The sequence below is a fragment of the Heterodontus francisci genome, chromosome 5, assembly GCF_036365525.1.
Source record: "Heterodontus francisci isolate sHetFra1 chromosome 5, sHetFra1.hap1, whole genome shotgun sequence".
Taxonomy (NCBI): Eukaryota; Metazoa; Chordata; class Chondrichthyes; order Heterodontiformes; family Heterodontidae; genus Heterodontus; species Heterodontus francisci.
The window spans coordinates 57,942,137-57,969,297 of NC_090375.1; the positions used below are offsets into that span (position 1 = coordinate 57,942,137).

Sequence of the window (27,161 nt, forward strand, 5' to 3'; positions counted from 1 at the left end):
TGTTCAGATTCCCCAAAGCACAAGATGTAGGGAAATAAGATGCCAGATCCTAATCTATGTGGTTAAGTCCTAGACTGGGCAGCCGGGCAGATAGGTGTTCAATCCTGCTCTGAGGGTAGCATGTCCATGAATTCCACAAGAATACTAGGAAATTTACACCGGTTCTTGGAATTTAGGCAATATTGGCAAAACCAGCATTTATTTTATTGCCTGTCCCTAATTGCCCTGAGAAGATGGTGAGAGTTTGCTTCAAGCACTTTACAATTTGCAAGGCCATTTCAGAGGACATTAGTCGTCAACCACATCGAGTAGAACTAGAGTCACATGAAGGCCCAGGGCAGTTAGGGCTGATAGGCTCCCTTTCCTGAAGGACATTAGCGAACAAAGACATTTTTTTCTGATGTCAACCCACAAATTACCAGATTTATTGAATATGGTTTCCTGACTTGCTATGTTGGAATTTGAACTCACGACCTCTATGTCAATATTACACAACATAACCCCTTTAAATACCATATGTGAACTATATTTAATGTAAATGCAGTGAATGATCTTTCCAGTTGTTGGACAAACTCCCAGATTTTCATCCCTTGGTCTCCATTTTATAATAATAAAAGGACATCAATCCAAAATGGAACACAATTCACTGTTTCTTGTCAGTCACTATAGAGACAACCAACAAGTTTATTTTTTTTCCCACAATCACGAAAGATACAAACTGTCTTCTGCATTTAAGAAATATTAATAAATAATAATTTATCCTTTTTTCTCATAATTGTTAACCAAACAACATGAACATCACAAACTCAACTAGAAACAATATCCTGAACATCAACGTGTTTTGATCGCACTCCAATTAGTTTAACAGAGAGTGAGTGCACATGAAGTTAGTTGAACATTGATACCTAACACTTGGAGATCAATGCCTGGTCAGTGGAGAAGGTTATGATTTTCACTGTTGCCTTATTGTACTCAAGGACTTCACCATGCAGCTCAAAGCATTGGAGATATTTGGGAATCCTGCAGTTGCATTAACACATGGTCCTGTAGATAGTGCCTGGATGGATTTTAACAATGGCACTGTTATAACTATTGGCTTCTCTCCAAGGGCTGGATTTTCAAAGGGCCACAGGGTTGACAGCTTGAGCAGACACGATTTGAAGATCACGTCCCAGAGGTTGTCTCCAGAACCTGATGCCTCTGGGACAGTCCGCAAGTTTCAATGTCAGGGCGGGTGTGGGAGAGGGAACAGGGAAGCCAACCTTCAATTAAGAGCCCATTAAGCTCCTTTAGGAGCTTGTTAACGGGCCAGGGAGGTGAACATCACAATTTTGGAAGGGGATTCCAGCAAACCTGAACAGTCTGGTGCACGTTAGTGCACAGCTGTCGGGTTTGATGCAAGACAAAGGAAAAGTGTTTATTTTAATGTTTAAAATTATTGGGTGCACCAATATCCTGCATGGGGATGTGCACAGTAGCTTTGTTTTGGCCATTTAACCTCCGTTCCCTTTTATATTTGGTGCTGCCCCTCTGAGGAGCTGCCAGCTGTCCTCGGCAAGGCAGTGGGAGGCCCCATCATGGCAGCCACTTGCCTTTGCCTCTGGTGCCAGGCAGGCAGCTCCCACCTCCGCAAGGTGCTCGGCACCTCTAATTGGGCGCCGAGCTCGCCTCCTGCCCAATTCGGGCATTAGCATTTAAAAATAGCATCATGTGATTGACGCAGTGTAGGTGCGGGGTCGGGAACCAGAAATTATCCAGACGGTGGGTTCCCAACTCCGATTGAAAATCAAGCCCCAAGTTTCTGTTATTCTGGGTCTGTGCTGAAGTTGGCTATTGGATCGTTTTATTACTCCATTATTCCTAAATCCCAAAATGAAAAAGGTCCAAATGATTAATATCCCCAGTATCAGTGCAAGAGATCCAGGACATTAACATGTCCCAGATGGGACTCTGCAGCTCTTTTATTCACTGGTGCAGCAACGGGAACCATCTAGAGAAAAGGGTATGCTTTAAACTGCCACCTTTACACGATTCTGCTGAAACCATCTTCCAGACTCTCATTTCTGAGATCTTGTGGTCCCTCCAGCTGAAGATAACTCCTCAGAAAAAAAAACCCAGACATCACCTGGGTAGATCAAATTCCAAAACTGAATACAACGGCCAACAGAGATAAAAGGAGGGTATTTGATTGCCTGTTCTTCCCCATATACGCAATCAGTTGATGCTCCTCTAGCATGGTCAACTGATGAGGGTGAGTGGACCTTCAGAAGGTGAGATATTAGTGGCAGAGAGGATTTACTCTGGCAGATTCAGGTCATGCAGAAGCAATGAGTGTCACAATGCTGTTTTGGGTCTACCCATTGAATATTGGCAATTGTGATGACATTGAGGAACAGTGCTTGACTAAAATCTAAATAATTATTCAAAGATGCAGGCAACCCTTAGGGAAAGAAAGGATAACATGATGTAGTTGGATGTGTCATGTCTTCCTGATTCTCTGTCCACATTTTATTGGGTCTTTTCCAGTTGGAGTTGCCTGCTCTTGCCAGTGTAGTGAAACAAGTGGAGGATAAATTTAATCCATTGCTATTGTCTTATAGTTGAGGAGTGCAGTTGTGTGCAGAGTTGGATGTTTCTTGTGCAAGTGTCTACCAGTCACATTACAGTTTCCCTCTCTTCCTCAACGACCAATGAAGGCTTGCAGGATGCTGGAGGCTCCAAACTCCTGCCATGCTCGTCGTCCTTGCCGTACTGCTCAGGAAGGGAAGAGGGGTGTGTATTCTCACAGACTGAGCCATTCTTGACATAGCCCGGCAGATTCCGATGCCCGTTCAGCAACCCACCACCCAGTCGGCTATTGAGGTGGAGGGCTTGTGGAGCTCGGGTGGTCAGATTGGTACTGATACTGTTATTGGTGTGTGACACCATTGGCCCATAGCTGTAGTTGGTGCTCCCACTCCGTGCTTTTCGCTTGAAGTCAAGTGCCAAGGTCCAGCGTCCCCATGCCTTTTTGATCTCACTCTGGACCTGAAGGAAAGGGCAGTGAAACACAATCAAAAGTAGCAGAACACACAGCCTAGAACTTGAATAGCATCTGAATTGGGGACTGTGCGCTGTATGTACCTAATTTAGCTGGTGGCAGTATCACGGCAAATTGGTCTGCTGGCCTATTTCATTTATTATCTCCAAGTCGGCACAGTGGCGCAGTGGTTAGCACCGCAGCCTCACAGCTCCAGCGACCCGGGTTCAATTCTGGGGGTTGCCTGTGTGGAGTTTGCAAATTCTCCCTGTGTCTGCGTGGGTTTCCTCCGGGTACTCCGGTTTCCTCCCACATGCCAAAAGACTTGCAGGTTGATAGGTAAATTGGCCATTATAAATTGCCCTTAGTATCGGTAGGTGGTAGGGAAATATAGGGACAGGTGGGGATGTGGTAGGAATATGGAATTAGTGTAGGATTAGTATAAATGGGTGGTTGATGGTCAGCACAGACTCGGTGGGCCGAAGGGCCTGTTTCAGTGCTGTATCTCTATAAAAATAAATAAATAAAAGTCTCAGAGGCAGTCATCAGTCGAAGGTGGAGGTGGTGGAAGTTGGAGGGTGGGCACACGCGGGGGTATAAGAACAAACATAAGAACTAGGAGCAGGAGTAGGCCATTCAGCCCCTCAAGCCTACCCTGCCATTTAATAAGATCATGGCTGATGGCTCAGAAAGATCAGATGCTCAATAAGGTAGAGAAAAACGTAAAATCTACGCCCTGGGTGCTGGTCCCCAACGTGACGTTTGAGGACTGCTGGACTGCTCGTTGGGCTGCCAAGCGCCTGAAGAAACTAACCACACAATGGACAGCGCACGCTGCGCTCACTCTCAATGGATTTCACAAAGGCGGCTTGAAATAGGCATTAAGCCCCTGATTTATATATACATAGCACCTGCTGCCACTTTCAGACATGCACTCTACACACCTACAGAGGGGTCCTAACCAATACGGCTGGCAATGTACTTCTGGCAGCGAATGAGCGCACACATGCTGCCACAATACCAGTCTCTTAGGTGTCTGTTTCATGCTTGTAAAACAGCTGTAGTGCAATCCAATTTCTAGGCCCATGACTTTCAAGAGAAGAAAAATAAAAATCAGTAATTGGCAAACTACTGCCCCATGCTGAAATCAATTCTCACTGCCCTATATAATCAGTGGAAAAAATAGAATATTGACTTATTTGTTTCAAAACACAAGTAATGGTGATGTTATTATAAAACTGTGTAATATGTGAGTGTCAAACCCTTCATATTTTAACAATGGTGTTAAGACAAATAGGTTAATGTTTCTATTCAAATACGACCATGTTTGATGAACATGTGAACCTAGCTGCATGGAAATTCATTGCACAAGAGGCATTTTTCAGCTCATCGCCAGAAGAATCCAAAGCTAATTCCACTGCCTCATGATCTCTGCAAGTCCTGTATCCTCGGCTTCAAATAATTATCTAGTTTTCCCTTAAGAAAATGCGATAGTTTCTGCCTCAACCATCCCCTGTTCCATGCTCCACCAACCACTTTTATTGCTGGGCAGAAAACCAGTCAGCCATCTGTTTAACAGACTATCCAATTTTCTTCTCAATAATTAGGTGGGGTGTAAAACAGGCAGTCTATAAGCAACAGGCCCTTTTCATCCTGGAGGCAAAGGTGGAAACACATCCCTAAATGTGTTAGGTTATCATATAATGAAATGGCCAATTGTAACCTCTAGGCTCAAGTATGTACCTCATTGTTAAGATTTTTTATTGTTGCTAGCTGGATTGAACATGTGACAGCCAATCCAGATTTCAGGCAGCAAACTGACTTTAGAATAAATCATTCTTGGGATATGGGCATCACTGATAAAGATGGCATTTATTTCCCATCCCTAACTGACCTGAAAAAGTGGTGATAAAACTGTGAGACTTGTTCAGCCACTTTCAGAGAACAGTTAAGAATCAACTACATTGGCGTGTGTTAGAATATTTTACAAAAATGGTTTAATGCTAAGACAATAAAGTATCCTAGCCTGCTTTGTCGCAGCATTTTAGCCAGATTGAATCTCTCCTGGCTTGTAAACAAGAGACAGAGAATGTTAAAGTCTCCAAAACTATAACTCCCAGGTCAAGACATGACCTTTACTTCAATAAGAAAGTTAGTTGCTAGAAGACTCTCATACCCAACATGGGAAACTGCTTTCGCTTGTAGGGCTTGACAGCCATAAAATAACTATTGCTTTGATAACATAATCTCACACACATTCCTGGGAGATAAATACTGTGTCTCCAGCCAAGATAAGAGTTGGGGCCAGGACATCAACAGTCAGTTGGAGAGTTGGAATTTACGACAAAAAAACAGCTTAAGGTAGCTGAATAGCATAAAGACAGCCTGCTTCCTCCCAACAGATGTTGTCTGAAAACACCTGGGCCAGAATCACACAGAAGTTATTGCTGCAGGATTAACAACCTTTTGTTGCAACATGGTAGTAAAATCCACTTTCAGTGTGAGACTGGAGTCATATATAGACCAGGTTTCCTTCCCTAAAGGACATTAGTGAATGAGTTGGGGTTTTATGACAATCCAACAGATTCATAATCACTTTTACTGATAGCAGCTTTTCATTTTCAGATTTTTAAAACTGCATCCAAATTCTCAAACTGCCATGGTGGAATTTGAACTCATGATTCTCTGGATTATTCGTCCAGTAACATGGCCACTAAGCTACCATACGTTGAATGGTCGAGGCAATCTACATAAGTGCTCTGATATATCTCCCAATCGCTGATTTCACTTGAACAACTAACTTGTAGAGAGGCCAAATATAGTGGGGCTGTGTTGGTGAAAAAAAAATGTTTTTAGTAAAACATCAATTTTTTGTAATTATGTATACTGATTATAAAATGAGGGAATGCTTTGAGCAGGAAATGTTCCCCAGGATTTTCCTTCTCAATTTAAATCACTCTTTTGGGAGGTATTATGAAATCAATGGATGAAAATCAGGAGAGATGTATAATGCAAGATACGGAACTAGAATAATTAAATCAGGTTTCAGAAAACAAGTGTGAGGTTTCTTAAGTATTACTTCTGATAAGTTTAGTTAGTAGTCAAAAAGATTGCAGCATGGCAGGGTACCTCAGTCCCATCAGATACACATCCTGTTCCATATGGAAATTCCACGACTTCTCGTCTCCTGAACACTACATGTGCAGGAAGTGTCATCAGCTGGAGGAGCTCAAGCTCCAGGTTTTTGAGTTTGAGCAGCAGCTGGCATCACAGCGAATCATTCACGAGGTTGAGAGTTTTGTGGATAGCACATTTCTAGAGGCAGAGAGGGTATGGGTGACTGCCAGACAGATGAGCAGGACCAGGTCGGTAGTGTCGGAGTCCCCACAGTGCATCTTGCTCTCCAGCTGGTATTTAGTTCTGAACACTGGTAAGAGGGATGGTTCCTCTGGGGAGTGTAGCCAGAGCCTAGTCCACAGCACCACAGCTGGCTCAGCTGTACATGAGAGAAGGTGGTTATAGTTAGGGCATTTCTGTGGCCAAGATGTGATTCCAGGATGGTATGGTGCAACGCTCGTGCTAGGGTCAAGGATGTCACTCAGCAACTGCAGAGCACTCTGAGGGGGGAGGGGGAACAGCCAGAGCTCATGTTTCATATCACTCCCAACAACATAGGTAGAAAGAGGGATGAGGTCCCGGAGGCAGATTCTAGGGAGCTAGGAAGGAGACTAGCAAGCGGGGCCACAAAGGTAGTAATCTCTGGATTACTCCCATTCCCACGCACCAGTGAGTATACAAATAGGAAGATAGATATAGATATATGTCCCCTATCTATAGCTGAATGCATAGCTGGAGAAATGTTGCAGAAGTGGGAAGTCTTTAGATTCCCAAGACATTGGGACTGGTTCTGGGGAAGATGGAACCTATACAGTCCAGATGGGTTGCACCTCAACAGAACCAGGACCAATGTCCTGGCGGGGTGGTTTGCTAGTGCTGTTGTGAAGGGTTTAAAATAAGTCGGCAGGGGAATGGGAACCAGAATATAGCACTAGAATGAGAAACAAGGCTCACAAAGAATTGGGAGAGACAGATAGCACTAGAGTAAGAAATAGTAAGGTGGGGTCAGAGTAAGAGGGAATGCAATAAGGTCTAAGTTAAGTTTACAGTGCATGAATGTAAACGCACGAAGTGTGGTAAATTAGGGTGGTGAGCTGCAGACAAATAACCACATGGACTAGGTACTAAATATTCTTGGATAAAAGGGGTTCAGGAAAGATAGGGAAGGAAAGAAAGGAGGAGGGGTGGCAGTATTTATTTAGGAGAATATTACAGTGCTGGATAGAGAGGATGTCATATAGGGGTCAATGACAGAATCTATTTGATTAGAGATAAGAAACAACAGCGATACCATTACAATATAAGGGTGTGTTCTATAGACTACCAACTAGTGGGAAAGATATAGAGGAGAAAATTTGCAGAGAAATTACAGAGTGGTGTAAAAATTTTGGAGTAGTGATAATGAGAGACTTTATCCGAATATAGACTGGAATAGTAAAAGTGTACAGGGCAGAGATGGAAAATAGTTTCTGAAGTGTGCTCAGGAGAATTTTTGAGATCAGTAAGTTTCTGACCCAATGAGAAAGGAAGCATTGCTGGATCTGGTTCTGGGGAATGAGGTGGGTCAACTGGATCAAGTGTCAGTAGGGGAACATTTAGGGAAAAGTCATCATAGTATCATAAAGTTTAGGTTAGCTATGGAAAAGGGCAAGGAGCAATCGAGAGTAAAAATACTCAGTTAGAGGAGGGCCATTTTCAGTGGGGTGAGAACAGATCTGGCCCAGGTAAATTGGAATGAAAGATTGGCAGGCAAAACAGTAATGGAACAATGGGTTGCCTTTAAAGAGAAGAAGGCTCGGGTACAGTCGATTGCATGGGAAGGTGTCGTGGGAAGGGAACAAGGAGTCAGGGGTAATGGAGGAGCGGATCAGGGTTTCACGGAGGGAACGATTCCTTCGGAATGCTGACAGGGGAGGGGAGGGGAAGATACGTTTGGTGATGGCATCACGTTGGAGGTGGCGGAAATGGCAGAGGATGATCCTTTGGATGTGGAGGCTGGTGTGGTGAAAAGTGTGGACAATGGGAACCCTGTTGCGGTTCTGCAAAGGAGGGGAAGGGGTGAGGTCAGAAGTGTGGGAAATGGGCTGGACAGGGTTGAGGGCCCTGTCAACCACAGTAGGGGGGAATCCTTGGTTGAGGAAAAAGGAAGACATATCAGAAGCGCTGTTGCTAGGAAGGTATGCCGTGAGTCCCCCGGGGGTAAGTATAAGGACCACTGCTTTTCATGATCTATATTAATGGCCTAGACTTGGGTGTGCAGGGCACAATTTCAAAATTTGCAGATGAACAGAAAACGTAGAAGTATTGTGAACAGTGAGGAAGATAGTGATAAACTTCAAGAGGACACAAACAGGCTGGTAGAATGGGCGGACATGTGGCAGATAGAATTTAATGCAGAGAAGTATAAAGTGATACATCTTGATGGGAAAAACCAGGAGAGACAATAGAAAATAAAGAGTACAATTCTAAAAGGGGTGCCAGAACATAGAGACCTGTGGGTATATGCACATAATTCATTGAAGATGGCATTGCAGCCTGAGAAAGTAGTTAAAAAGGCATACAGGATCCTGCACTTCATAAATAGAGGCATAGAGTACAAAAGCAAGAAAATTATGATGAGCCTTTTTAAAACACTGGTTCAGACTCAAATGGAGTATTGTGTCCAGTTCTGGGCATCATACTTTAGTAAGCATGTAAAGGCTTTAGAGATGGTGCAGAAAGGATTTACGAGAAGGGTTCCAAGGATGAGGGACTTCAGGTATATAGATAGAATGGAGGAGCTGGAGTTGTTCTATTTAGAGAAGAGAAGGTTGAGAGGAGATTTGACAGAGATGTTCAAAATCATGAGGGATTTGGACAGAGTAGATGGAGAGAAACTGTTCCCATTGGCGAAAGGATCAGAGGACACAGATTTAAGGTGAATGGCAAAAGAACCAACAGCAACATGAGGAAAAACTCATCTATGCAGCAAGTGGTTAGGATCTGGAATGCAGTGCCTGAGAGTGTGGTGGAGGCAGATTCAATCGTGGCTTTTAAAAGGGAATTGGATAAGCACCTGAAGAGAAAAAAATTGCAGGGCTATGGGGAAAGGGCAGGGAGTGCGGCTATAAGAACATAAGAAATAGGAGCAGGAGTAGGTCATACGGCCGCTCATGTCTGCTCCGCCGTTCAATAAGATCATGTCTGATCTGATCTTGGCCTCAACTCCACTTAGAAACATAGAAACATAGAAAATAGGAGCAGGAGTAGGCCATTCGGCCCTTCGAACCTGCTTCGCCATTCATTATGATCATGGCTAATCGTACAACTCAGTAACCTGTTCCCACTTTCGCCCCATACCGTTTGATCCCTTTAGAACCAAGAACTATATCTAACTCCATCTTGAAAACATACAATATTTTGGGCTCAACTGTTTTCTGTGGTAGCGAATTCCACAGGTTCACCACTCTCTGGGTGACGAAATTTCTCCTCATCTCAGTCCTGAAAGGTTTATCCTGTATCCTTAGACTATGACCCCTGGTTCTGGACTCCCCCACCATCAGGAACATCCTTCCTGCATCTACCCTGTCAAGTCCTGTTAGAATTTTATAGGTTTCTATGAGATCCCTCCTCACTCTTCTGAACTCCAGCAAATATAATCCTAACCAACTCAATCTCTCCTCATACGTCAGTCCCGCCATCCCAGGAATCAGTCTGGTAAACCTTCGCTGCATTCCCTCTATAGCAAGATCATCCTTCCTCAGATAAGGAGACCAAAACTGCACACAAAATTCCAGATGTGGCCTCACCAAGGCCCTGTATAATTGCAGCAAGACATCCCTGCTCCAGTACTCGAATCCTCTCGCTATAAAGGCCAACATACCATTTTCCTTTTTTACCGCCTGTTGGTCTTGCATGCTTACCTTCAGCAACTGGTGTACGAGAACACCCAGGTCTCATTGCATATTCCCCTCTCTCAGTTTATAGCCGTTCAGATAATAATCTGCCTTCCTGCTTTTGCTACCAAAGTGGATAACTTCACATTTATCCACATTATACTGCATCTGCTGTGCATTAGCCCATTCACTCAACTTGTCCAAATCACCCTGAAGCCTCTCTGCATCCTCCTCACAACTCACTCTCTCACCCAGTTTTGTGTCATCTGCAAATTTGGAGATATTACATTTAGTTCCCTCATCTAAATCATTAATATATATTGTGAATAGCTGGGGTCCTAGCACCGATCCCTGCGGTACCCCACTAGTCACTGCCTGCCATTCGGAAAAAGACCCATTTATCCCTCCCCTTTGTTTCCTGTCTGCCAACCAATTTTCTATCCATCGCAATACGCTAGCCCCAATCCCATGCACTTTAATTTTACACGCTAACCTCTTATGTGGGACTTTGTCGAAAGCCTTCTGAAAGTCCAAATAAACCACATCAACTGGCTCCCCCTCATCAACTCTACTAGTTACATCCTTGAAGAATTCCAGTAGATTTGTCAAGCATGATTTCCCTTTCGTCAATCCATGCTGTCTCTGTCCGATTCTACCACTGTTCTCCATGTGCTCTGCTATAAAATCTTTGATAATGGACTCTAGAATTTTCCCCACTACCGACGTCAGGCTGACTGGTCTATAATTCCCTGCTTTCTCTCTACCTCCCTTTTTTAAATAGTGGGGTTACATCAGCTACTCTCCAATTTGTAGGAACTGTTCCAGAGTCTATAGAATCTTGGAAGATGACCACTAATACATCCACTAATTCTAGGGCCACTTCCTTAAGTACTCTGGGATGCATACCATCAGGCCCTGGGGATTTATCGGCCTTCAATCCCATCAATTTCCCCTACACCATTTCTCTACTAATACTGATTTCCTTCAGTTCCTCTCTCTCACCAAACCCTGTGTTCCCCAACATTTCTGGTATATTTGTATCCTCCTTTGTGAAGACAGAACCAAAGTATGCATTTAGTTTATCAGCCATTTCTTTGTTCCCCATAACAAATTCCCCTGTTTCTGACTGTAAGGGACCTACATTTGTCTTCACCAATCTTTTTCTCTTCCAATACCTATCGAAACTTTTACAGTCAGTTTTTAATGTTCCCTACAAGCTTGCTCTCGTATTCTATTTTCCCCTTCTTAATCAATCCTTTGGTCCTCCTTTGCTGTCTTTTCTGCCTGTTCCCCATAACCCTTGACTCCCTTATAGTTCAAGAATCTGTCTATCTTAGCCTTAAATATATTCAATGACACAGCCTCCACTGCTCTCTGGGCTAGAGAATTCCAAATATTCACAACCTTCTGAGAGAAAAGATTCCTCCTCATCTCTGTCTTAAATGGGAGACCCCTTAATCTGAAACAATTAGCTTTTTACTCAGCTGTGTGACAATACAGATCGTGAGATCATATGATGTGGTAGTGTATTTCCCAACAATTAATGCGCTTGTATCAAATTTCCTTTGCCAGGATTTATCATGTGAAACATTTTGACGGACAATTTCTCATGCTCCACCATTGTTAACTTCATCAGGAGTGTGACAGAACCTCAGTAACATGCAGGTCTACAGCTGCGGAGTAGGGTCAGCTACGAAAAAATTCCTGACCTTTGAGACACTTCAGCATGGCAAAGTGATGTATCAATTTGGTGAGTCATCCAAGGTGAGTCATCCATCTACATCTGGCACTTGCTCACTTACTAAAACCAACCAACACACACACACATGTACACATGTACTTACCTCTCCATTACAAAAACAGTAGATAACAGCCACAAAGCAACCCTGCAAGTCAAACGGACAACAGTTAGATTAATGGAGTTTCCCTGCTAATCTGCTATAATTAAAGCCTCGCTGCATTCTATACATACAGGGTCTGGTGCTGATGCACTCACACATGTCATACAGGAACAAACGGGTGAATTGTTCCCTTTCACTCACTGTATACTATACATGTACAAGAGCTGAGATACACATAGGCTGGACAGTACCAGATGCAAGTGAATCATTCTTTTTGTTTCTTCTGAGCCTGGACTCTGCCAGTCTGTGCCTAGTCTGTTTGCACTCAGCTAGTTAGGCCACAGCTGGAGTACTGTGTACAGTTCTGGGCACCACACTATAGGAAGGATGTGATTGCACTGGAGAGGGTGCAGAGGAGATTCACCAGGATGTTGCCTGGGCTGGAGCACTTCAGCTATGAAGAGAGACTGAAAAGGCTAGCGTTGTTTTCCTTGGAGCAGAGAAGGCTGACAGGGGACATGATTGAGGCATACAAAATTATGAGGGGCATTGATAGGTTAGATAGGAAGAAACTTTTTCCCTTGACGAAGGGCTCAATAACCAGGGGGCATAGATTTAAGGTAACAGGAAGGAGGTTTAGAGGGGATTTGAGGAAAAAAAATTTCTCCCAGAGGGTGGCTGGAATCTGGAACGCACTGCCTGAAGAGGTCGTAGAGGCAGGAACCCTCACAACATTTAAGAAGCATTCAGATGAGCACTTGAAAAGCCATAGCATACAAGCCTATGGGCCAAGTGCTGGAAAATGAGATTAGAACAGTTAGGTGCTTGATGGCTGGCACAGACACGATGGGCCAAAGGGCCTGTTTCTGTGCTGTATAACTCTATGACTCTATGACACTAAGTAGGATATGACCCTCTGGAGGGGTAGAGATTGCACTCCATGTCAAGCCATCAGAAACTATCACTGTGCAGCTTGGTTTGGAGACTTTTAAACATGGAAATTGATTATGACCTGTGTCAGAAGTCCAATCGGCTAATGGGAAAAAGTCAAGAAACCTTGATTCAGTTAAATTACTTATTTTATTCATTCACAGAATGTGGGTGTTGCTGGCAGGGCCCGCATTTATGGTCCATCCCTAGCTGCCCTGAGAAGGTATTGGTGGACCTTCTAAAACTGAGTGACTTGCTAGACCAATTCAGAGGGCAGCTCACAATCAACCACATTGGTGTGGGACTGGAGTCACATATAGGCCAGACCAGGGAAAGACTGCAGATTTTCTTCTCCTATGGATGTTAGTGAACCAGTTAGGTTTTTATAACAATTCAACATCTTGATAGTCATTTTTACTGATACCAGATGACCACCATATTACCATAACCCCTTGTCTTGTCAACAAAATATGTTCATAAGAACACAAGAAATAGGAGCAGGAGAAGACCATATGGCCCATCGAGCCTGCTCTGCCATTCAAAATGATCATGGCTGATCCATCTCCATTTTCCCACCCACTCGCCATACCCCTTGAATCCCTGAGAGACCAGAAATCTGTCTATCCCAGCCTTAAATGTATTCAACGATGGAGCATCCACAACCCGCTGGGGTAGAGAATTCCAAAGATTCACAACCCTTTGAGTGAAGTTATTTCCCCTCATCTCAGTCCTAAATGATCAGCCCCTTATCCTGAGATCGTGTCCCCATGTTTTAGATTCCCCAACCAGTGGAAATAATCTCTCAGTGTCTACCCTATCCAGAATCATACATGTTTCAATGAGATAACCTCTCATTATTCTAAACTCCAGAGAATACAGGCCCAATTTACTTAGTCTATCATCATAGAACAACCCCCTTATCCCAGGGACTAATCTAGTGAACCTTTGCTATGCTGCCTCCAGTGCAAGTATATTCTTTCTTAAATGTGGAGACCAAAACTGCACACAGTATTCCAGATGTGGTCTCACCAAAACCCTGTACAATTGTAAAAATGCTTCCTCATTCCTATAATCCAATCCCCTTGCAATAAAGGCCATTTGCCTTCCTAATTACTTGTTGTACCTGCATGCTAACTTTCTGCTTTCCTTGTACAAGCACACCCAAGTCATTTTGAACATCAACACTTACAAGCTGCACACTTTTTAAAATATATTCTGCTTTTCTATTCATACAACCAAAGTGCATAACTTCACACTTCCTTATATTATACTCCATCTGCCATCTTGTTGCCCACTCACTTAACCTGTCTATATCTCTTTGCAGCCTCTCTGTGTCCTCCCCACAGCTTACCTTTCCACCTACCTTTGTATCATCAGCAAACTTAGATACATTACTTTCTGTCTCTTCATCTAAGTCATTAATATAGATTGTAAATAGCTGAGGCCCCAGCACTACTCCTTACGGCACTCCACGGTTTACTGCGTGCCAACTTGAAAATGCCTTATTTACGCCCAATCTCTGTTTCCTGTCTGTTAGCCAATCATCTATCCATGCTAATATATTACCCCCAACTCCATGAGCCCTATCTTGCCAATTAACCTTTCGTATGGCACCTTATCGAATGCCTTTTGGAAATCCAGGTATATTACATCTACTGGTTCCCCTTTATCGACACTACTAGTTACATCCTCAAAAAATTCGAATAAATTTGTCAGACAGAATTTCCCTTTAGTAAAACCATGTTGACTTGTTCTAATCATACTGTGCTTTTCTAAGTGCATTGTTAAGACTTGCTTAATCAAAGATTCCAGCATTTTCTCATTGACTACTGTTAGGCTAACTGGCCAGTACTTCCCTGTTTTCACCCTTCCTCCTTTCTTGAAAAGCGGTGTAACATTTGCCAACTTCCAATCTGATGGGACCATTCCCGAGTCTAAGGAATTCTGGCAAATCATAGCTAGCACATCCACTATCTTTGCAGCTATCTCTTTTAGAATCCTCGGGGGTAGGACATCGGTCCTGGAGATTTGTCACATTTTAGTCCTTTAAGTTTCTCCAATACTTTTTCTCTGTTGCTATGAATTTCCTTACTCTTTTTCGCTCCTAGGTTACTGCCTATTTCTGGTATGGAATTTTTGTCTTTTACTGGGAAGACAGACACAAAATATTTGTTCAATGCCTCTGTCATTTTCTCATTCCCCATGATAATTTCGCCTGTCTCTGCTTCCAAGGGACCAATGGTTACTTTAGCTACTCTTCCTTTTTAGATACCTATAAAAGCTCTTACAAGTTTGTTTTTATCAACTTTTTGGGTGGCCCTTTGCTGGTTTCTAAAACACTTTCAATCCTCAGACCTGCTACTCTTTTTTGCAACATTATAAGCCTTTTAATCTCATATCATCCTTAACTTCCTGAGTGAGTCTCAAATAGGTCTTTCTGGTTACGTTTTTGTTTTTCAAAGGAATGTATTTTTGTTGAACATTTTGAAATGTGTCTTTAAAGGTTTCCCACTGTTCATTTACCGCCATACCTTTTAGTCTATTTACCCAATTTACCTTAGCCAGTTCTCACTTCATAGCTATGTAATTGGCATTGTTTAAGTTTAAGATTCTTGTTCATGATTGGAATATGTCACTTTCAAACTTAACATGGAACTCAATGGTATTATGATCACTGTTTTTCTGCAGAAAGAAAGAAGAATTACCTGAGAGGAGTTAAAGAGCATTTCATAATGCATCTGAATCTGCCAGAGAGTCCCGGATACCTCGGTGTAAGGAATCGCCATGAAGACTATATAGTGAACTCCAAACAGTGGAGTCAGGACTAAAGTTGACTTCAGTAGCTTTCTGCCAACCAAACAAGATGGGCACACAATTAGACAGGACGTCAATATTTCCCTTGAATACATCTTAGTTACCAATAAATAGCAAAAAGAGAGAGAGGGAAATGTTAGAATGAGAGATGAAGGAGAAGAGGCAAGAAGGAATGGAAGGGAAGAAGATTAGAAAAAGACAAGAGAGGAGCACAGAGAATCGTACCAAATGTACAATTTCAAAAGGGATGCGGGATGCAAGAATAGAGAAACCTGGGGTGTATTTATACAAATCTTAGCAGGTGGCAAGACAAGTTTAGAAGGCTGTTAAAAAGAATGTGGGATCCTTAGCTTTATAAACAGACATAACATGACATAGTGCGTCAGAAGAGTCACGGATATAGGTGGGAAGAGACTGGACCAGGGGAGTAAAGATAGAGTCAAGATAGGAAGAACTAAGTTCAGTGGGGCAGGAAGAGGCTGAAACGATGGGTCTCCCAGGACAGTCCTGTTTGTGGATTTTGGGAAGGAGGTAGAGGTGGGCTGTCCGTAGTTGTGGGACTATGAGGTTGGAAGCTGTAGAGGGAAAATCTCTGGAGGAGATGAGGCTAGTGACAGTCCTGTTCACAGTAGCTTGATGTTTGGTGGTGGAATCATGTTCCGGGGGAGGTAAGAAGAAGTGTCTGAGGGTTGGAGCTCAGCCTCTGCAAGGTAGAGGTCGGTACGCCAGACAACAATAGTACAACCCTTGTCGGCAGGTTTGATCACAATGTTGGGGTTAGAGCTGATAGAACGGAGTGCAGCAAATTCGGAGGAAGACAGGTTAGAGTGAGTGAGAGAGGCAGAGAAATTGTGATGGCTGATGTCACACCAACAGTTCTCAATGAAAAGATCAAGAGTGGGAAAGAGGCCAGAGGGAGGGTCCAGGTGGATGGAGAATGCTGGAGGCAGCTGAATGGGTCCACTGTTCAGGGGGAGGATGTCTGGTCAAGTGAAGTGAGCCCAGAGGCAAAGGTGACAGAAGAAGAGCTCAACGTCATGCCAAGCGTGAAATTCTCTGAGGTGGGGCATAAGGGGATAAAGCTGAGTCCTTTATTAAGTACAGATCATTCAGCATCAGAGATGGGAAGGTCAGAGGGCATTGTGAATACATGACAAGGATTCAGATTAGGAAAAGGGATGGGGTCAGAGGGAAGCGAAGGGGAAGAAGGATCTGGAGGGGCGTTAGTCCCCATGAGCTGCTGGAGCTTACGTTTCTTAACACCTGAAAGGAAGAAAAAAAGTTTTTGTTCATGCATTGGATAAGGCAAAGGATGAAATGAAACAGCAGAGCAGGAAAGCTTTGAGACAAGGTGCTTCTGCGGTCAAGTGTGTACATGTGGCAGCGCATGGCATTGAGTGTAGATGCGGCGAGAACAGCAGTCCGAGAAACGTTGCATATCTCGGAGATATCAGTAATCCTGGGTGGATTCAAAACATGAAGGATGGAACTTCAATTGTAATCCACATGGAAATAAATCAGAGCCAGAGACAGTCACTGAGGAAGAGGATGTGGCTGTGAAAATGAGTTTTGGCAGACACTTTATCAAACACCAGGAGGGAAATAGAAAGCAATAAAGGTGAACAAGGTAAAAGAGACAAATGGAAATCCTATTGGAGAGAAGAGCAGAACTTCTTCAAGGTGGACATTCCTGCAATAGAAGTGGCAATGAATTAAACACTAAAATAAAAGCAACTTGGAATTGAAGATTGGCTGGTAAAACTGTAATGGAACAATGGGCTGCCTTTAAAGAGGAGATAGTTTGGATACAGTGTTCCAAAGTCCACCTCCTTATCCTTGCCATGGAACCTGGGCAATGAGTAAGAAAGGGTCGATCAAAACAAGGTGAAGTTTGGTGGGACTCTTCATGTCCTGGGCCGCAATGTGAAGGGTTGTTAGGAACCCTAGAAATACTCAGCAGATGGACCTCTGGTAAACAAGTCATCAATGGTAGAACAGGCAGAGGAAGATGTGCCATCTGAAATATCTCAACGGCAGTTCTGACGGACGAAGGCTGGTTTCCTTGTTACTGGATCAAGGTGTCGTTCTGTCAAGATACGTGTGGTAGCTAGTGTACAATAGTTTCTCCACACTAAAAATGTCAGACACAGGCATCTCCCTTTCCGAACACATCCTCCAAGCCCTTCAGCGATGATTCCCTGCTCTCCATTGCAGGAAAGATCATTACAAGAACCCTTCTTAACTGACTCATGACACTTGCTGAAGAGCAACTCCCCAAATGTCAATGTGGCGATCAAGGCGATCAAGAAGCACTGCTGACATGATTTTCACAGCTCACCAACTACTAGAAAAATGCCGCAAACAACATTTACCTCTCGACATAACATTTTTTGACTTGACTCTGTAAATCATGAGGCATTCTGGAAGATTCTGATGAAGTATGGATGTCCTCCAAAATTCATCACCATCTTTCGCCTGCTTCATGATGATATGCAAGCGGTGATCCTTAGCAACGGATCCATAACAGACCCCTTTGAGGTTAAGACAGGAGTTAAACAAGATTGTGTCATTGCCCCAACTCTTTTTTCGATCATCCTAGCAGCCATGTTCCGTCCGACTAGAGACAAGCTCCCTGCTGGAGTGCAGCTTATTTATCGAATGGATGGTAAACTATTTAATCTCAGGCGACTCCAATCAAAAACTAAATCCACCCCAACTTCAGTCATTGAGCCCCAATACGCTGATGACGCTGCAGTAAGTGTTGTGTCGAAAACGGATCGTCGATGTATTTACTGAGGAATATGAGAAGATGGGACTTACTCTCAACATTCAGAAGACCAAAATCCTCCATCAGCAAGCTCCAAATGCACACGCCCCAACTCCATTGATGAGAATTCATGATAAGTGCCTGGAAAATGTGGAATACTTCCAGAATCTTGGAAATTATCTTTCACAGAAGGCTGACATTGACGAAGAAATCCAGCATTGCCTGAAATCTACTGGCGCAGCCTTTTGCCACCTGAAGAAACGAGTATTTGAAGATCATGTCATCGAAACTGAAACCAAGCTCATGGCCTACCATGCAGTCATGATCCCTACTTTACAGTACAGGGCTGAAACATGGACAACATATAACAGGCACTTCAAAGCACTGGAGTCATATTATTAACGCTGTCTGCAGAAAATCCTGCATATCAAGTGGGAGGACAGGCGCACCAACATCAGTGTCCTCTCACAAGCAGGCACCAAAGGCATCGAGGCTATGATTATCCGCTACCAGCTTTGTTGGGTTGGTCATATAGTTCGAATGGCAGATACCAGGATCCCAAAGTAGGTCTTCTTCTCCCAGCTCAGTCAGGGCAGATGCACCAGAGGAGGACAGAAGAAGCGCTTCACGGATGTGCTGAAATCCAACATGAAGAAATGCAACATTGACATCAACTCCTGGGAGACCATCGCCCTGGACTGAACCAGATGGAGACAGAGACTGTGGGAAGGATCCCAGCAGGTTGAGACCCAACAACAACAAAACGAAGAAGAAAAGCAAGAGCAGTAAAAGAACAAGCCATGACCCAAACCAATAATACACGACCAGACATTCCCATATCACAACAAATGCCCTACATGATATAAAGTCTGTAGATCCCAAATCAGCCAACTTTGGACTCATGGAAGACAATCATCTTTGCCTGCGAGAGATGGCCAATAATAAGTTTAGGTACAGTTGAGGTACATTCCCATGAGAGGAAAGATAGGGCAAACAAAGCCGGAGCTCCCTGAATGCGAAAGACAGAGAGAGTAAGATGAAGCAGAAAAAGGGTGCTTATTAGATTAGATTAGAGATACAGCACTGAAACAGGCCCTTCGGCCCACCGAGTCTGTGCCGAACATCAACCACCCATTTATACTAATCCTACACTAATCCCATATTTCTACCAAACATCCCCACCTGCCCCTATATTTCCCTACCACCTACCTATACTAGTGACAATTTATAATGGCCAATTTACCTATCAACCTGCAAGTCTTTTGGCTTGTGGGAGGAAACCGGAGCACCCGGAGAAAACCCACACAGACACAGGGAGAACTTGCAAACTCCACACAGGCAGTACCCAGAATCGAACCCGGGTCCCTGGAGCTGTGAGGCTGCGGTGCTAACCACTGCGCCACTGTGCCGCAAGTTGATAATACAAGTGAGAACCAAGCTGAATATAGAAAGTTCAGAGAGAAATTGAAAAAAGAAATAAGAGCAGCAAAGACAGAGTATGCAAAGAGACTGGTTGCCAATATAAAAGGGAATCCAAAAGTCTTCTATAGGTATATAAAAAGTAACAGGGCGGTAAAAGGAGGAGTGGGGCCTATTAGGGACCAAAAAGGGGATTTACATATGGGGCAGAGGGAATGGCTGAGGTATTAAATGAGTACTTTATATCTCTCTTTACCAAGGAAAAAGATACTACCAAAGTCGTAGTGGATGAGCAGGTAGTTGAGACACTGGATGGGCTAAAAGTTGATAAAGGGAGATATTAGAAAGGTTGGCTGCACTTAAAGTTGATAAGTCACCAGGACCATTTGAGGATACTGAGGGACGTAATGGTGGAAATTGCCATAATCTTCCAATGCTCCTTAGATACAGGGTGGTACCAGAGAACTGTAGAATTGCAAATGGTACACCTTTGTTCAAAATAAGCCCAGGATAAGCCCAGCAACTATAAGCTAGTCAGTTTAACCTCAATGGTGGGAAAGCTTTTAGAAACAATAATCTGGGACAAAATTAACAGTTACTTGGACAAATGTGGATTACTTAAGGAAATTCAGCATGGATTTGTTAAAGGCAAATTGTGTTTAATTAATTTGACTGAATTTTTTGGTGAAGTAATAAAAACAGTTGTTAAGGATAATGTGGTTGATCTGATGTACATGGGCTTCCAAAAGGCATTCAATAAGTGCCATACAACAGGCTTGTCAGCAACATTAAGCCTATGGAATAAAAGGGATGGTAGCAGCATGGGATACAAAATTGACTGAGTGAAAGGAAATGGAGAGTAGTGGTGAACGGTTGTTTTCAGATGGGAGAAAGATGTACAGTGGGGTTCCCCAGAGGTTGGTATTAGGACCAAAATAAAAGCAAAATACTGCGGATGCAGGAAATCTGAAATAAAAACAAGAAATGCTGGAACCACTCAGCAGGTCTGGCAGCATCTGTGAAAAGAGAAGCAGAGTTAACGTTTCGGGTCAGTGACCCTTCATCGGAACTGACAAATATTAGAAAAGTCACAGGTTATAAGCAAGTGAGGTGGGGGGTGGGGCAAGAGATAACAAAGGAGGTCTAGATTGGACCAGGCCACATAGCTGACCAAAAGGTCACGGAGCAAAGGCAAACAATATGTTAATGGGGTGTTGAAAGACAAAGCATTAGTACAGATTAGGTGTTAATACACTGAATATTGAACAGCAGCAAGTGCAAACCTGAAAAAAAACAGTGGGTAAGCAAACTGAACAAACTAAGATAAAATGAAATAAATGCAAAAAGAGATTGTAAAAAATGTAAAAAAGAATGTAAAAAACATTGAACCCAACTTCTCCTTCAACTCCACGCACTTCCTTCAAGTAAAAGGTGTCTCTATGGGTACCCGCATGGGTCCTAGTTATGCCTGTCTTTTTGTGGGATATGTCGAGCATTCTTTGTTCCAGTCCTACTCAGGCCCCCTCCCCCAACTCTTTTTCCAGTAGATTGATGACTGTATCGGTGCCGTTTCCTGCTCCTGCCCCGAACTGGGAAACGTTTATCAACTTTGCTTCCAATTTCCACCCTTCTCTCACCTTTACATGGTCCATCTCTGACACTTCCCTTCCCTTCCTCGACTTCTCTGTCTCCATCTCTGGGGATAGGTTGTCTACTAATATCCATTATAAGCCCACCGACTCCCACAGTTACCTCGACTACACATCTTCACACCCTACCTCCTGTAAGGACTCCATTCCATTCTCCCAGTTTCTCCGTCTCCGACGCATCTGCTCTGATGATGCTACCTTCCATGATGGTGCTTCTGATATGACCTCCTTTTTCCTCAACCGAGGATTTTGCCCCCACTGTGGTTGACAGGGCCCTCAACCGTGTCGGGCACATTCCCCGCACCTCTACCCTCACCCCTTCCCCTCCCTCCCAGAACCGTGACAGGGTTCCCCTTGTCCTCACTTTTCACCCCATCAGCCTCCATATCCAAAGGATCATCCTCCGCCATTTCCGCCACCTCCAGCGTGATGCCACTACCAGTTGCATCTTCCCCTCCCTTCCCATGTCTGCATTCCAAAGGGATCGTTCCCTCCGCGACACCCTGGTCCACTCCTCCATTACCCCCACCACCTCGTCCCCGTCCCATGGCACCTTCCCCTGCAATCGCAGGAGGTGTAATACCTGCCCATTTACCTCCTCTCTCCTCACTATCCCAGGCCCCAAACACTCCTTTCAGGTGAAGCAGCGATTTACTTGTACTTCTTTCAATGTAGTATACTGTATTCGCTGCTCACAGTGTGGTCTCCTCTACATTGGGGAGACCAAGCGCAGACTGGGTGACCGCTTTGCGGAAGATCTCCGCTCAGTCCGCAAGCAGGACCCTGAGCTTCCGGTTGCTTGCCATTTCAACACTCCCCCCTGCTCTCATGCTCACATCTCTGTCCTGGGATTGCTGCAGTATTCTAGTGAACATCAACGCAAGCTCGAGGAACAGCATCTCATCTATCGATTAGGCACACTACAGCCTGCCGGACTGAACATTGAGTTCAATCATTTCAGAGCCTGACAGCCCCCCATTTTACTTTCATTTTTAGTTATTTTTTCTTCCTTTTTTTTTACATTCTTTTTTACATTTTTTACAATATTATTTTTGCATTTATTTCATTTCATCTTAGTTTGTTCAATTTGCTTACCCACTGTTTTTTTTCAGGTTTGCACTTGCTGCTGTTCAATATTCAGTGTATTAACACCTAATCTGTACTAATGCTTTGTCTTTCAACACACCATTAACATATTGTTTGCCTTTGCTCCGTGACCTTTTGGTCAGCTATGTGGCCTGGTCCAATCTAGACCTCCTTTGTTATCTCTTGCCCCACCCCCACCTCACTTGCTTATAACCTGTGACTTTTCTAATATTTGTCAGTTCCGATGAAGGGTCACTGACCCGAAACATTAACTCTGCTTCTCTTTTCACAGATGCTGCCAGACCTGCTGAGTGGTTCCAGCATTTCTTGTTTTTATTTTGGTATTAGGACCACTGCTTTTCTTGATGTATATTAAGGACCTAGAGTTGGGTGTGCAGGGCATAATTTCAAAATTTGCAGATGACGCAAAACTTGGAAGTATTTGGAACTGCGAGAAGTATCCTGACAGACTTAAAGAGGACATAGGCTGGTGGAATGCGCAGACACGTGGCAGATAAAATTTAATGCAGAGGCGTGTAAAGTGAAGCATTTTGTTAGGAAGAACAAGGAAAGGCAACATAAAATAAAGGATACAATTCTAAAGGGGGTATAGGAGCAGAGGGACCTGGGGCTATATGTGCACAAATTATTGAAGGTGGTATGGTGGGTTGAGAAAGCTGGTAATAAGGCATGTGGGATCCTGGGCTTTATAAATAGAGGCATAGAGTACAAAAACAAGGAAGTTATTGTGAACCTTTATAAAACACTGATTCAGCCTCAACTGATGTATTGTGTCCAATTCTGGGCACCACACTTTAGGAAGCATGTGAAGGGCTCTGGAAAGGGCACAGAAAAGATTTACCAGAATGGTTCTGGGGATGGGAGACTTCAGTTACAAAGATAGATTAGAAAAGAGAAGGTTGGGAGGAGATTTGATAGAGGTGTTCAAAATATAGGGAGAAACTGTTTCCTTTGTTGGAAGCATCAATTGGGGACACCAATTTAAGGTGATTGGCAAAAAAACCAGAGGCAACATGAGGAATATCTTTTTTACACAGCAAGTGGTTAGGATCTGGAATGCATTGTCTGAAAGGGTGGTGGAGGCAGATTCAACCATGGCTTTCAAAATGGAATTGGATAATTATCTGAAGAGAAAAGTTTTTCATGGCTACGGGGAAAGGATGGGGGGTGAGACTAACTGAGTTGCTCTTGCAAAGAGCCATCATGGACATGATGGACTAAATGGCCTCCTTCTGTGCTGTAACCATTCTATGATTCTATGATTCTTAATTTCTTTTTTCAAGCACTGACAAACCAGAAGCAAGATGAACTCCATGAATAAAGTGCCTTCATCTCAACCTCAGAACAACACCTCCCCATCCATTTCCACACCTTCTTAATCTTCCTTATAAAAGGCCCTGCTTCATCTCAACCAATCATGTCCCCCTATGGCTTACCGGTACTGCTGACGGGTATCGCACCTTCCGGCATTGGTCTCTCTCAGTTTTGTGGCCAAAACTCTGATAATGTTGATAAAAAGCATGAAGTTAACCTGGAGGAGTAAAGAAATACTTCCTGTCAAATGGATTCAGAAGGTTATTGGATGTGATGGTACCTGACACCATGGAATCCGCCTCAGAATGGGGAGGGAAGAATTTTTTCTTTTTTGATATCTCACCAATATTGCTGCCAGAATAGGTAGCTGATAAATCAACTTTAAATTCCCAGCACTTAGATCCCAACACCTGCAGAGAGAGAGAGAGGGAGAGCATTAGTAGATGTTTTGAGCTATATATATAAAACAGTTGCCCACAGTTCCTGCATGTATTTCTATTATGCATGATATAGATAACAAACCAGAGAGGAAGGAATGGACTTACATTTATATTGCAGCTTTCATGACCTCAGAACGTCTGCACTAAATGGTTTCTTTATGTGCCATAATATTCTATGACTCTATGGGCTGGATTTTAAAGAGACCTCGAAGTCAGGATCCATGGCGGGCGGGGGGCCCGAAGATGGCCCTGGATGAGCCCACCACGGACCTCGATGCCGGCAGTGCCCAGCCCAATATTGCCTCCAGTGGTGCGGCCTCATGGCGGCCTCCCCGTTGCTGGGCGATGGGACTGCAATTTAAATATTTAAATATATTAAGATAATTGAGTTAATGAATCTCAACAGCTCCTCCTGATGTCCCGCCGCAATCTTCAGCCCAGCAGCCAGCACAGCTGCTCCTTTGGATCCCCGTTCAGGGATCGAGGCGGAACACTGGTGGGGAGGCAAGTTTATCAGTACGTGGGGGGTGGGGAATGGGGTCAAAGTACCATCATGAGTGTAGGGGATGGTGGGAAGGGTTGAAGTTGAAAGCTTGTGCAGTTTGGGGGGAAGGTCAGATGGTAAGTGTTTTTGGCAGGGAGAAGAGCAAGTAATAAATTTAATTGTTATTGCGGGGGTGGGAGAGGGGCATAGGAGGTGTTTTTATTGATTTTACTTCAATTTCCCTTTAAATATTTAAATTGCCCAGTAGGGCTGACAGCCCTTTAAAAATGGAGTCAGCGCCTGCACAGAGGCAGCTGACGCCATTGCCGGGGACAAACAGCCCACCCCCTCCTCGTGATCTGGGGAGGAACAGCCCATCCCGGCTATTTAAATGAGCCTTGGAATCGCAGCAGCTCTTTGGCGTGTGAACGGCACAGCGGGCCGCCATTTTCTTTGCCACCACCAATTTCGGTGGCGGACTTATAAAATTCAGCCCCATGATTCTTCTTCAAGTAGTGCTTTATCTGAATAAACAAAAGTATTTGGGTGTTCAGATGTACAAAGCAATAAAAACGAATGCATGCTGACAAAAAGTAAATCAAAAAGGCTAATAGAATCTTGATTTGTATGCCAAGGGGGTTGGAATACCAAGGGGAGGAAGTTACGCTTCAGTTGTACAGGGTCTTGGACAAACTCCATCTAAAATACTACATTAATTTCTGTGCACCAAACCTTGTCCTTTGAGGGCATGCAGCACAAATTCACCAGAATGATAGCAGGGCAAAAAGGGTTATGTTACAAGTATAGTTTGCAGAAACTTGGTTTGTATTCTCTTGAGTTTGGAATGTTGAGTAGTGTTCGGATCAAGGTTTTTAAAATGATAAAGTAATTCAATAGGGTAGATTCGGAGAAACTATTTTGTCTGGTGCAGGAATCCAGAACAAGTGAACACAACCTTAAAATCAGGCATTTAGGAATGAAATTAAGAAGCACTTTATCACACAAAGGGTAGTGGAGATCTGGAACATTCTCCCCAAATGCCAGGTCAATTGAAATTTTCAAGACTGAAATCAATAGATTTTTGTTAGGTAAGGCAGATAATTGGAGTGAGGTACAGATAGAATCATTTATGACACAGAAGGAGGCCATTTGGCCCAGCAAGTCCATGTCAGAACCAGTTGAGTGAGTGAACAAGCTCGAGAGGCTGAATGGCCTACTCCCGTTTCTATGTTCAATGGGGCCGCCCGTAAGTAGGGGATCAAGAAGTATGTGGGAGGCCAGTCTATGATAGAGTAAATATACATGGAATCTGGGTGGACCAAGATTAAGGGCTGAATGAAGTTTTTTAGCTTTAAATTTTCATATTTGCTCATGCTGTCTCAGTACAGCCTTATTAAGGAGCTCACAGATTTCCCAGGGAGGTCTCTACCTGAGATGTTAACCTGTTGTACGTACTGTGTATCTGCCAGAGTTGCTCTCACGCTTGCCCATGCTGCCACAAACACAGCAGGAACACCTATGGGTGAAAAAAAATCCAAAGATAATTCATTTACAAAAGAAATTAAAATTTCTCTTAGTAAAATGTTTCCTTCATTTTTGTTCTTTCAGTGTCAGCCATGACTTATTGGTAGCGCTCTTGACTCTGAAGCTTGTTGCTTCAAGTCCCACTCCAGAGCACACAATATAGGCTGGCACCTCAGTGCAGTACTGAAGGAAGGCTGCACTGTCGGAGGTCCCATCTTTCAGATGAGATGTTTTATCTACTGCCTTTCATGCCTTCAGGACGTCCCAAAGCATTTCACAGCCAATTAAGTACTTATGAACTACAATTGCTATTGTAATGTAGGAAATACAGCAACCAATATATGCACAACAAGGTCCCACAAACAGCAATGACCAGATCTTCTGTTTCAATGATGGCAGCTGAGGGATAAATATTGGCCTGGGCACAGAGAACTCCCCTGCAATTCTTCAAATAGTTTCATTCTGTCTTTTACATCCACCTGAGATGGATGACAGGGCTTTTTATGCAATGCCTTAACCAAAAGATGGCACCTCCGAAAATGAAGCACACGCTTAGTACTGCCCTGGAGTGTCAGCCTGGATTGCGTCCTCAAGTGTCTAGAGTGGGGCTTCAATCCATGAGATTCTAACTCACAGATGATCCTAGACTGACACCAGCGCTCTCTGTGTAGATGTCGTGAGGACAAGATCACATTCAGCTGTAATGAGCCTGAATAGCCCATCAGAGGTCAAAATTCCCCAGATTCTTCCTGCGGCAATCCCATTGCCTCTGTGGTCTCTATTCCTGACTCATGCTGGAGCGGCAAGGGTCAGAGCACAGTTAGCTAATTTACATATTTCCGGAAGGTGCCCACGCCAGGA

The 27,161-nt window shown here is 43.7% G+C and overlaps 1 protein-coding gene across 1 annotated transcript in view; it reads right to left on the reverse strand.

Moving 5' to 3' along the window:
- Nucleotides 1–649: 649 nt before the first annotated feature.
- The window catches only part of LOC137369858 (parathyroid hormone/parathyroid hormone-related peptide receptor-like), a 173,973-nt gene continuing 147,461 nt past the window's right edge, over nt 650–27,161 (reverse strand). Inside the window, exons 8-13 of the mRNA XM_068031489.1 lie at nt 26,232–26,292; nt 24,196–24,262; nt 23,975–24,069; nt 15,488–15,629; nt 11,856–11,897; nt 650–3,027 (exon numbers count right to left, since the gene is read on the reverse strand). Coding sequence (XP_067887590.1) covers nt 2,656–3,027; nt 11,856–11,897; nt 15,488–15,629; nt 23,975–24,069; nt 24,196–24,262; nt 26,232–26,292 — 779 coding nt within the window. The 3' untranslated portion in view covers nt 650–2,655. The remainder of the gene's footprint in view (nt 3,028–11,855; nt 11,898–15,487; nt 15,630–23,974; nt 24,070–24,195; nt 24,263–26,231; nt 26,293–27,161) is intronic.